General features: G+C 41.0%; 1 protein-coding gene across 1 annotated transcript in view; it reads left to right on the top strand.

Annotated features, from left to right (window-relative positions):
• The window catches only part of LOC115015461 (RNA-binding motif, single-stranded-interacting protein 3-like), a 185,299-nt gene that overhangs the window by 155,023 nt on the left and 16,973 nt on the right, over positions 1-13,303 (top strand). Inside the window, 1 exon segment of the mRNA XM_029442799.1 lies at positions 1,901-1,951. Within this exon segment, the coding sequence (XP_029298659.1) occupies positions 1,901-1,951 (51 nt within the window).

Genomic DNA, 13,303 nt, shown 5'->3' with positions numbered 1-13,303 from the left:
AACTGTCTTGATAGCACTCAGAGGCTTGTTCATTTTTCATTGTTCTAGATTTTTACCATTGGACCTTCATTTCTATCAGGGAGGGAGAATGCGGTCTCTCAGGTAGCTGCATGAGCTACTGTGACACACACTGCAATGTATTTCTGTCAAGTTGTTTGTCAAAAATCAAACAAAAATGAACTTTGAACCCAATTACGCTGACCTTCACAACAAACAATCCAATCAAATTCTGGCATTGGGGGAGGCAGAAGTTATGACAGCGATTTCAGATACCCTGTTATGATGGTTGGCTTAGTAGTACTAGTCAGTAGCATCCTAGTCAGTAGCATCCTAGTCAGCAGCATCCTAGTCAGTAGCATCCTAGTCAGCAGCATCCTAGTCAGCAGCATCCTAGTCAGTAGCATCCTAGTCAGCAGCATCCTAGTCAGTAGCATCCTAGTCAGTAGCATCCTAGTCAGCTGTTTTGTGCTGCTATTCATTCTGCATTCTACCCATGCAAACTATTAACTATTAATCTGAAAATCCCGACATTGTGCAAAATGGGTCTCGATCAGGTTCAGAATCTCTGTCCAACTGTACGCTGTCAGTTTTGAAGCATGTCAGATAAATGCAATAAATGTCATTGTAAATCGTATCACTACAATGTAATTACACAGAAACAGTAAATATGTGTTAAGCATTACACTAGCTCTCTAGTTTATTCTGCATCATTTCAGGTTATATTCTGATTGGTTGGTTTGCAAACGTGGGTCTATAGCAGTAATCACAATTTGGGATTTTGGTCCTAAATTTCTGAAACTGTTTCGTCTTTGGCAACCAAATCTGTAAATCGCCTGTGAGTTTTTGATTCACAACCAAAGATATTACATCATTCATCATTGACAGCTCAAAATTGCAAAGTGTAAAGGGACCTTTAGTCTGACTAGAGCCTAAGTCTTTCTCTTTTATAAACCACATGAGGGTCATGCAGTATCTTGCATGAAGATAAGTGATTAAAGATAAGCTTTCTCTGTCTATCTGCTGTCCCGTTTAGCTGGGGAGAACAAATACTGCCATGTACAAACAAACAGACTTGGCGTCATGTTCTAGAATATCAAGCTTGTTTAGGGGGGGATCCAAATCACGCGTTTGGGTTGGCACAGAGGATTGATTGCTCTTATAGCAGATTATTCCATGTTTGTCTTTGTTTAATCTAATCATTTTACCAGGATCAGTTGCCAGCCTGTGTGTTTGTCTGCTACAGGCTGTCTAATTCCTCTCTCCAGCACATATAAAAGCTCTGTTTGTGCCTCCATTCCCCCAGTCTCTTGATCATTGTCTCTGTCACTGTTTCAACATCTCTTTAACTTTCTAGTCCACATTTGTAATATACTTGTCTGTATATGTGTTCCTCTGGTAATAGCTTGGCATACCTCTGAATTCCACAAAAAAAGAAATGTTCTGTCCAACACTTCTCTTTCTTTTCTTTGGTCTTTACTTATGAGTTCTTTCTAGCTTTCTTTGTCCCTCAAATGTGCACAATGTTTCATCCCTCTTGCAACAGCACTGGGTGCGGCATTAATACTATTATTATAATAGAGAAGGAACCTAATTTATGGGCTCCATGCACAAGTCATAGTGTTGGTAATAATGAGAAGGCAGCAGGGAGATTTGCTGCCTCCAGACTTCAGATTCTTTTTGTAATTCTTTGGCACAACTTAATCTGTGTAAAGTTCAGCCATTGTTGTGCATTAAAACCAATGTAATCACTTTTAAAACCTCCAGACTCAAGAATATTTGAACATATTGTGAATATTTGAACAGCGTTGATTGCTTTCTGTGGGATACTATTTGGATCTGTCTAAGATTGTGTAAAATGTATATTGTTACCATCATTTTACATGTATGTGTTTTTCCTCAGGTCCAGAGTACGTCATGGATGCCTCATCAACAATATGTTATGCAACCTACAGTAAGTACTCTACCATTCACCTGCAGTAGCTGCCCTTTGCGCTCCATTGGGAGTTGAAAATGTTTGGTTTGCCTTCAGTTTCTTCTTTCTGCACAGCCTGATTTGAGGAGCTCGTTAAAAGAAGTTTATTTCACGTTTGTGCTGAAAATAGTTTACAACATGGAGGATATTTTTACATTTAGAGCAATACGAGTGATCAGAAAGATTCTGTCTGGAAAAAACACATTCTTCCTTTGCTGCTAAATGTTAAACAAAATAAATTGCATACATACCATTACAGCACCACATGAAAACTTATTATAGCTACATGATTACACCACTTTTGTCCTGCAATTACTATCCAGTACACCGCTCCATAAACTCATATTATCCTGTTCTGATAACCACAAGTTTCCATCTTTTCTAAATGTACAAACACATTTCATTTTAGTTTTTCAGTTGGAAGTTTATAGGTGTTGGATGTGCCAAGAAGCGATTGAGCATCATTTACCAGACCGCAGCGCAACACAGACAGGCTGTATACTGTTGCTCTGGGTTACCAGCCCAGAAAGCAGACAGGGAAAATAATAATTATTAATTAGATTTACTTCAGCAGCACAGTCTGCCACAGTAGAACTGATGTAGTTGCATCGCATCCAATGGTCCAATGGTATTCAGTCATCCTCGTTGAAGAGTACAGAACATTGGTTTTCTGAGTCCAGATTTTTGTTTTTTTAGGTCACACAGTCTGCAAAGAATATCCACAGTGATGAGTTGTTTTGTGTTTTCTTCACTGGTGAAATCATATTTTACTACGTCTAGTGAAATGTGATGGATGTTTCTGTAAGTCAAACAACAAATACGTATGTTTCTAGAGACTCTAATAGCCCGGTGTTTGGATCCATGTTTTCTGTAACGTACCTACAGTGATGTTTGGAATACATCCCCTGATTTGCTTCCCTAACGTTGTACCAATAAAGAGCATTAGTGGTTTAGTAAATAGTTTTAAGGGTGAGCTTTAACTGATCCTAGTTAGTGTTCTTTTGTTGCTTAAATGTTTTTAATCATTCTGCCAGAGGCTTTAATGTTTGCTTGAGGCTTTTCTTGGCCCCTGAAGCACATTCACAGTATGTTGTTCTCCATTGCTTTGAACCAGGCAAGGACACATGTATTTGATTCCTTAAAATCCTGAAACGGTTTCATTGTTACAGAAAAACTAGCAAAATAGACTTCTTAACTAAAGTTTGCTACAGTACAATGACCTCCAGTACAATACGGAGTGCTATTGTGCTATCTTTTTGCTGAAGTTACCCCTAATGAATCACACAGCTAAATAATTTAACTTGTGCTGTAGTATCAAAATACACTATTCTGTACTAATGATTAAATGAATATGCATGCAGGTGAATAGCTCATGCCTTGCTATTAGGATTCTTGATGTTTGGGAAGTATCTTGTAGTGCAGTGCAATAGAGGGAAGTTATATGGAGAAACACACACTTTAGAAACTACAAAATGTCCCACACTGTGTAGTTCGTAAATATTAACCTGCAAGCCTTATAATAATATGAAAAATCAGATTTCCGCATGTTATTCAATAGCATACAGTCATTTCATCACCAGTATTATCCCTGGGAAAATGGAACATTGTTATGCCATTTCTTACGTTAACCAGTTTTCTGTAGCAGTTAGTCAGTTTCTCTGTTGTTGGCGAGAGTTCACCAAGAAGGCCATTTCTTCCATGTGTTGAAAATGTTAATAGGCGCCCAAAAAATAGAAGTAACTCAAATTTTCAGTGAGATGTTTCTGTTACTTTCATTGAAAAATGATGTTTGCTTCGAGCTACTATGAAAGTGTCAATAGAGTCAAAACGACAACTGCTTGCGATTGAACAAATTGGAAAACACTGAACTGTACAGCTGATGGTCCAGCCCTCACTCACCAGAGGAGTGCTCAACCAGCTGTGGCTCCCCGCTGTGGCCATTTACCACTCAGTCCTACCCATCTCCCTTCCCCTCCCGCTGTGGGACAGTGAACATGTAATCTGGTCGCAGCAGGCCACCAACTCAACACACACACACACACACCAACACACACACACACACACACACACACACACACACACACACACACACACAGCTGCAGCTGCCCTCCAAGCCAACCGGTTTGCTTTTCAGCCACACGACCTCCCGCATGTCCTACGAGTATCTTAACTCACCCAGCCTTCTTTTCCCTGCCGTAGCTCGCTACCTTTGCAGTCAGGGCTGCACGTTCCTGGTGATGCTTGTTTCACACAGGATTGAAGTTCGCTCACTAACAAGCTAACTATTTTTGCTACTGAGTCTGCCTGTTGCGACAATGTCATGGGTGGTAGACATTATTACAAGGTGAACAACAAGAATGACAGAGATCACAATAGTTTAACTGCTCACACATGTGTGTGCGATACTGTGCAGATGTGTATGAGTTTAATTCTGTATAAACGTGTTATGCACACTAATATATCTAGACAATATCAATGCATGTGTATATTTAAATGTGCATACCATCCTCTGGCATCTTCTCAGACTCTCTAGTCATGTGTTGTTATGGTCTATCGTCTGTCAGCACCCAGACAGCACATACACAGCCTCATCTATGTTTATGGAACTGCTAATGTTGCTACGTATTTGTATGCACTGTATGTGTTATGTAATGCCATATGTGTGATCCATACTGGTTATTCCCAACCAGCCCATACGGCTGCCTGACGGCCATCCATCTTCCACCCTTATGTCACGAGGCCCTCTTGGAGCCATTGGCAGTAGCCACTAGCCAGTAGCCGCATTGTACTGTGGTGAACATCTCATCATGCCTTCATGCCAGAAGTAGCCATGTGGCCATATTCATCTCCACGGCCCCGTCCCTATTGTGTTCCAGTGGCTCTCTCTGTCACCAAACGGCTGCTAGTTGCTAACCCCAGCTGTCACAGCCGTTACTGGATCATAGCTACCAATCTGTCTCCCTTTATGACCCACGTTCATATCCACTACGAGCTACATTCACAGACAACCGCCCCTTACACACACACACACACACAGCCTGTCACCAGCTCAGTGAATCACATAAAATTACCCAAGCATGCTAGCTTCAAGAGCTCAGGGGCCTACTCGAAGCATTAAAAACCAATTGATTGTGCTGCAGTTTGGCCGGTCCCACCACGTGTCGCGTGTTAAACCAATGGAGCGTTGTGCAATGTCGCTCCTGGTGTCCAGGCAATATGGAGGCATTCGAGCATGGAAGGTGAAGAGGTTACAGCTGGCCAGTCAGATGTCAGGATGGGTAGGATAGAATAGAACGGACACGTGTATGTTTATTGTAAAACACTTAACAGTCAGCCCAACAGTAAATTGGCAGTTAGGCTACCTGGAATGTCATTAGCAACACAGTAGCAATGTAGGTCAAAGATGGAGTCAGCAATTCTGGAGTAAGGTGGAGCCAGACAAACAAATACCCCCCTCCCGTCAGTGTTCCTTCACAACGTTAGCATGTGCCAGAGTTACCTTACCGTCTCTCTCGCTCCCACTGCCTTTCTCCTTATACATCCATTATTTTCGTAAAGACACAGCAAGCGTCACGGCTTGGATTAGAATCACAGACGCCACCTTCAAAATGCTAAGGAACTCTACCAGTAGAGGTTGCTATGAACCACAGGGTCTTATAAACAGTAAGAATGAGCAACACATTAGCCTTAGACATTTAACGGATACACTGATTGCAGAAAAAGAAAATGAACACCAATCACTAAACTGTCATAACTGAACAGTATCTGCAGATAATGCTTCAGCAAGTGAAACTATGTCAGCAAGGTAACGGTGTCGGTTCAGCTGTAACTGTAGAGTAGTGGTTTCTACTAGCAACACAATGTTCAACTAAACACAAGCTTTGAAACCGCTCATTCACTTCTCCCAGACACATTGTAGTTTACTAAGTAATGAGCAGTAAACTTGTTTAGCAGAAAGCAGTGAACACATTGTCGTATTCTTCCAGCATTTTGCATTTAGAATTTGGATAGTTAAATTAAATTGTTATTGTTAATTTTGATATTGTAGTTAAAGCTGCACTTTTTATGGTTTATAGGTTATGTACTTTCTACTAAAGGATTTGCCCTATTAATGCCTGCTATGAAGACAATCATAATAAATTGTCTAGGTGAGGAACTTCCACTGGGATAAAGAACTTGCTTGGAAATGATTTCCTGATATTAAAATGACAGTCAGTAGTTCTCACTTAAAGCTTTAAATGATGTAAAGTGTTATATATGGTTTAAAAACCTTGTTAATTAGCTGTGTCTGATGCTGTGTTACTTTATGTGTTTCTTTAGTTCAGCCTCCCAGTACCTTTTGTAAAAGTAAACTCCTTTAAAAAATAGTGTCAAACAATATATTGTACATGATGTATTGAATGGCACTAAATCAAACTATGTTGAAGTTGAAAACAACTTGACCCAGACTTTGCTCATTGCACAGTAAACAGAGCATGGCAGTTTGTACCGCTTCAGAAAAGGTGTTTGTTTTTTATCTGACTAGATTAAGTTTGACAAGTCCATCCATTTGAAACTGGACTTCATCCCCGCAGAGGAGCTGGCACGTTGTTAGCAGGAAGACAGAGAGTGAAGAGAGAACAGTTTTCAAAATTTGTTTATCCCCAATTAATGGACGAGATGCGCTGCGTGGAACTTGATAGAAAGTGACAGTGTTTTTTAAAGTGGACAGCTAAACGAGGATGCAGCTTGTTCTACCAGTCATTGTTTTTCCCCTTATTTTCCCCTCATTTCCCCTCATCACTTGTCTTCCCTTTCTCTTCTCTCACACTGTCTCTGAGATCTTCTAATACTTTGCTCTGGCGTGGTATGTCAGGACAGCATGACCGCTTGCCTTTTGTGCTCACTTATTTGGTCAGTGCTACGCAAGTCAGCAGACCTTGCAGAAGAAGAGAACACTAAAGAACTATCCAAGAACTGTCCTAAAGACAAATACACACGTGCAGCTGACACTCGGATACACAACTAACTAAACACACATATTGTTTGAGTGCAGAAAGACATTCTTAATGGTCAATCTCACTTATGTACAGATCATCAATCACGCACACAGACGCTCAGATTTACTTCATATTCTGCCAAAGACTGCCGGGGTAGCTGCAGTGCCAGCCAAGCGTTGCATTGCTGTCTTCCCTCATGACTTATCCATCTTAGGTTTTTTTCCCCTTTCCTTCACTGTGAACTGTATGTGCTTCAAGTGTGTATTTGCTTGAGTGCGTTGGATCTTACATACTGAAGGTGAATTATTGAATTCCTCTCCGTTGCACCTCAGCCAGCTCTCTCTGGCTTCGGCTTTGAATAGACGCTCGCCAGGCCTCTTAGAATTGAACCGTAACTATCTGCTCTCATCGGATGGGGGTGAATCGGTGCACTATGTGATACCCATCTCCCCCCCTTTGACACGTAAAACGTTTTCGCGGATTCAGAAGGGGAACATTATGTTGTTCTCATGGATTTGACTGGCGAGGCAGAATTTGAGACGGGGCTACGGTCGTCCTTGAGTTGCTCTCGCTGCTCTTTCTCTCCTCTCTTTATCTTTTCGTCCCTCTCTCCCATTCTCCACTTCCTTCTATACATCTCCCTCTCATTTCACCCTGTTTTTGTCTCATTCCATCCCTCCTGCCTCTCTCTCTCTCCGCCTCTCTTCTCTAATGCCCTTTCAGAGAACAACTGCAGCTATTGTGCCGGTGCCAGCAAGAAATTGTCTGTTCAGGGTCAAAGTTGCATTCATATAAGAGAGAGATTGTTGCAGTGCCACAGGGTGACTGACCGAGAGTTTGAGCCAATGCATTTTCACCAAAAGCTTTTGGATATTACCTTGAAGAATGTTGCAATAGTAGCAGAAATTCATTTTGGGACAAAAGCTGATTTTCTTTGTTGGACAGGCTTTATTAGCTCGATGTGTTTTTTTTAAAATGGGATTTCTAATCTTTTTTGCTTTTGTAAATAAGATAAATATTCTGGAGAGATCTTTGAGTGTGAAATGATCCATTTGTCTACAAAAGGCAGTCAGAGAGTGGATGATCCGAGCGTGCAGAAGAATGAACCTCCCATGAAGATATGACAAATACTGTTACATGCTTCATCTAGCATCCTTATCCTCTCCCATACACGCACACACACACACACATACACACACACACACACACACACACACACACACACACACACACACACACACACACACACACACAAACACGCACACACACAAATCCAGTCAAATATCTTGTCCTCCTCAACTATGTGGTTTCTTTTTGCTAATTATCTCATTACTATGAGCTTTTTACAGTCATTGAATTAATGTATGCACAACAAAGCAACAGCATTGTCATGCACAATCTCAATCATGGCCAATTAGTAGCATACTGTGTCTCTTCATATGTAGCCTACAGCATGTCACGTGCTAACTGGTGTGATTTTACAAATGCTGTTGTAAAACATTGTAACATGTATATTACACATGATTGAAAGAGAAATGAATCGATAAGTGGCAGGAGACTGATCCATCATTCCGCTTCTTGTCATTTCATTGTGGAGGACAAACAGTAACACGGTGGATAAACATCTTTGCCAGAGGTGATAAATCCTTCATTGGTATCTGGCTCCACTTGCTAATCTGTTAACATACGTTGTTGTGGCCCCTCAGCTGCTTAATTTTCACAGTTCCGATCCCCTTGTCCCTTTAGGTTCTTGTTGGATTCGCAATTAAGCTTTTTCAAAACTGACAAAAAATTAGATTTCAAATTTAAACATGATGACAAAGGTCAAGATAAGCCGCTATCTGCATCAATGTCAACTTGTGAGGTTTCATCCATTGCTATTCATCAGAGTGCACTACTACTTCCTGGCTTAGTCTATGGCACGTTGTGTCTTGTAGACGGACTGTGCTGGTAATAGTTGGGCTGCCCTGGTAGTCTGTTAGCCCCAAGGAGGGATTCATGCTGTGGATTACAGTGAAAGACCCAGGACGCTGCCTCCCTTTTTCAGGCTTACCCGAAAACAAAGGTGCCTGAGGGCATCTGAAAACTGTGTTCACAGTCGAGGTAGGTTAAAGCAGAGTTATGGGTGGCTATTGTTAACCTTAATAGAGCACAAATACAGAACAAGATAAATAAGAGCACATACACTCACATTCAGATAATGCAGGAACATATAAATATGGATGAAGGACAACAGCATATACACACACCATCCAGTGACTTGTGTAATTGTGTGGCATACAGTTTCACCCTTCAGGTGGGCAAGCCTTTAGTATTAAAGGTGCCTGGCATTATGTTCTGTATACAGTTACCAGTCAATCACCAGCAGATGTTCTATAACACCAGGCTTTCCAGTCCAATAAGGACTGTGTGAACAAGCTGAGTCTGTGTCTGTGTTTCACTGGAGAAACGTCTACGCAGTATTAAAGCTTTATAATCCTGTGGCGTGGCGCGGAGCCGCAGCACCTCTGCAAGTATCCTGCAGCCTGCGTGTCACATTTACCTCAACACTATCATACACACACACACACACACACACACACACCAGCATCAGTATCCAAACCACAGAACTACACATGGAGAAACCAACCATCAAATACAGCGAGGAATGTGTTGAGTCAAGTGCGGGTCGTCTTTCACGCCCACGACACAAGTGATGCTTTGTTTGAGTGGAATACAGCCTTGGTCATTGTTTGACGCTGTTGAGGCATTTAATGTGTCTCTCATATGTGCTTTCTCCTACTTTTTTACATTTCACCTGTCAGAAAGCACATTCATTTTGAAAATTTTTCATGAGTGAATGTCTTCTTGCCAGAATTGAAACATCGGGGCCTTCCACCATGTAAAGCATGTTGTTTTAAAAGAACTGTATAGTTATAAAGTTATCATTATTATTATTATTATCATTATTATTATAAGGTGAGGCGTGTAAGCTTCTCTTTGTGGCCTCATGCTGTTTTCACTCGGAGCGAGGGCGACCGCCTGAAGGTAGTGATACATCAGCAGCCGGCTGAAGCTACAGTGTACATGGCTAATAATGTTGGATATTATATCCTGCAGCAACACTAGAGCAAAATGGCTGCTCTGATCAGGTTTTTTAGGGCTGATACAGATCATGGTTTTTAAAGTCATCAGAGTCTGATACCGATCCTCACAGGACTGTATAGGGATCTCTGCAGAGGACTTTCTTTAAAACGACATTTTTTCTTATTTCTAAGGTTCCATTATTTATTTATTTTCAATTTAAAATGACTCGTCCATATGGATTTTGCTATTGACATTGAGCAGAGCTTCATTATACCCTCCAAAATGAGCAATTTTGTTCTTTATTTCAAAATTACTTTACTGCCAGATGTTAAAAATCACAAAAGAGCATTTTACATCACTTTCAGTCACAAAGCTACAAAACCTACTGGGCCTAAAGCAGACGGCAAAATAAAGTCCCTCTTATTTTTGTTCTTATCCACAATTTTGTTAGTACCCATTGATTCTTTGGATTTCTCAAATGTTTTCTTATGTTTGCTCTTCTCATGGGTAAGGTTAAAGGTTAGGTGAAAGAAAGTTTGTTGCATCTGGAGTTGACTTTTTTGTTCTCTTACCATAAATGTAGGAGAAAATATAAGAGAAAGTTGTTGCATGAGGCCCAATATCTCATATCTGCATTCACAGCACTGGATGAAAATCTGTGCAGCAACAAAAACAAAATACTCAGTTACTTAAGATCGATACTAGCAACCCAAACATACTGCTTACCTGTCTGCATCTTGAGTGTATGTAGAGCTAAACAGGAATGCAAACTGCACATGGTGGAGATCCTATAGTCGTAATAAAAGCAGTAAAAGCACTCTCTATGCGTTTGACATTTATGTGTTCGCCTTACCCATTTAACAATTGTTATTTCTGATCAGCAAACACAAAGTAATGAATATCAGCTGATACCGATCAGCGCTCCATCAGTCTGAGTGCTGCTATTTACTTGTAATGACTGGTCATTACAAAACACTGCTGGTTGTAAGATTTTTTACAAGATTTCTTATTTACTGTACATTGTCTCTGGTCGCTGAGTGTGTATCAGCGTATTTAACAACCAGGGGGCTTATATCATCTGTCTCCTGTCTACAGCAGGATCAATACCATCTTAAGCAAGATGGGTTTTTTGCAGACACACACACACACACACACACACACACACACACACACACACGCATGTGCATACATCGAGGAGATCTGTAAACATCATCTCATACATTTGTAACAGATACGTCTGTAGCATCCATTTTCTTGCTCTTTCACTCACCCATAGAGGACAAATCAAAAACTTATATTGTCTATTTGTGTCAGTCTCCTTCTCATTTTCTTTCCTCTCTAGTGTGTCCCTGGACAGACACACAACACGAAAGACAGACACACACACACACACAAACACACACTAAAACCCCCTCTCTCACAGACACTCAGTCTCACAAACACAGAAAATCGAAATCACAAATCGGCTTAACTCTCCCTGACACGTCTGTGAATTAAGCCTTTCCGTTGCTCTCCCTTTCCCATTATAAAGGCATTGTCAGAGGCTGAATCAGTAACAGGTAGCCCACAGCTCCTGCTGCTTCCCTCTCGCTCCTCTCTTTCTCTTTCTTTTTCTCTTCCTCGCCTTCTCTCTTCGTCTTTCTCTTTCTTTGTCTTCTCTCGCTTTCTCCCTGGGTGTCCCTCAGCCTTTCCCTCTAATTCTCTCTCCTCCCTCTCCCTGTCCGTCTCTTCTCACTGCCGTCTTCCTCATGACCTCCATCAGCTCTCTCCTTAATCATCTTTCCCCTGTCCTCACACATGCTTTTTTTTTTCCAGTCTCCTCGTTTCCCTTCTAAGTTTCTTTTTTCGTCTATCACAGAAATAGAACTAAGCTGAATATTTTCATTTTTTGAGAGAAATATTGAGCTACAAACACGAGTGACTTGCAGGTTCAGGTGTTCCCACACAAAACAGATCAGATCACTTTATATACTTGTTACAATTAGTTTTACATTGGGGCATTGCTGAATTAAAGGATCTGCATTGAGTTGGTTATAAAGCCATCACTAAGTTTTAAAGTCCTTCCTAAGATCTTAGTAATTACCAGCCAGTTTAAAACTAGTCATGTACTAAATCAGTTTGCACCTTTAAGACTTAAGAAATGTGTTCGCTACTGTAGTAAAGACTTTAGTGTATCTGCTGCTAGTAAACATCTGTAGAGTTGTCCAATGAAAAGAAAAGACTTTCTGGAGCTGTAAAGTGATAAAGTTGCTCATTCTTTACTTAATTTTATATGTGTTTAATATACATACATGGAGAAATACGTGTCTCAGACTTAGTGAAATTCGTGTAGGGTACATTGTTTTAAATGTTTACATCATTATTAACAAGTCAGATATACAGCGACATTCAGCAACGCAACAGTTCCACCTGGTTACTGAATATTAGGTAACAACTAATCTCTACGCTTTTATTTTCTAATATTATTATCATTATTGTTATTTTTATTCAGATATAACCCAAAAATGAGTCAGTGCCTTTTTCAGCCCTGAGCAGTTCTGCATGTGTTCGTTTAAGGTTTTCATTGAGTCTCGAAATTCACCGGTAAGAAAATGCTGTTGTAAACAGCCTGAAAGGCAAAACCTCCCACAGAAATGCCCTCACCCTGTGGAAATCACACCCTTGAGTTTGTGTAGTGCAACCTGTTTTAATTTAGTGGTGTGAAGATCACCACTTAGTAAACACTTACCATGTTATTATGAGGCTTACAAGGAGATGATGCAATTGTACTACTTCTTCCACCACTGATCTCAGCATTCAGCCAGTTTCTTTCTTTTTGTGCTGAGGTGAAACTCCAGGAAGGATCACATGAAGCTTGCCTATCGAGTGTGAGAGAAAGGGAGATGGGGGAGGAAGACGAGGGAGGGGAGAGAGAGAGAGAGAGAGAGAGAGAGTTAGCTGACTGTGTTGTGAATGCAGGGAGTAGACGAGCAGAGCGATTCTGACAGGCTGTGTCTGCACAGTTTGTTCTCCAATAGGCCCACACAGAGTCACCAGTGGCATACACTATTGGAGTTGCACGCTCATACACACACTCATAGACACCATCAGTCCCTTTGACACTCGTGCACCAATGCTGCTACACACAGTGTGTTGCAGGCTTGCCTACAAACACACACACGCACAGTACAGACACGAGGCTATAGTGCTGGGGAAATGGAGCTATCGTGACAAGGGTTGAAAGAGCAACAATGGTTTCATCACTTTCCCTCATGTACCGCTGCACCGTGAAAAATAAGCTTCTAGC

The sequence above is a fragment of the Cottoperca gobio genome, chromosome 11 (genome assembly GCF_900634415.1).
Source record: "Cottoperca gobio chromosome 11, fCotGob3.1, whole genome shotgun sequence".
In the NCBI taxonomy this organism is placed as follows: Eukaryota; Metazoa; Chordata; class Actinopteri; order Perciformes; family Bovichtidae; genus Cottoperca; species Cottoperca gobio.
The sequence above is the reverse complement of the archived record's forward strand: the minus strand, read 5'-3'. Positions and strand labels throughout refer to the sequence as shown.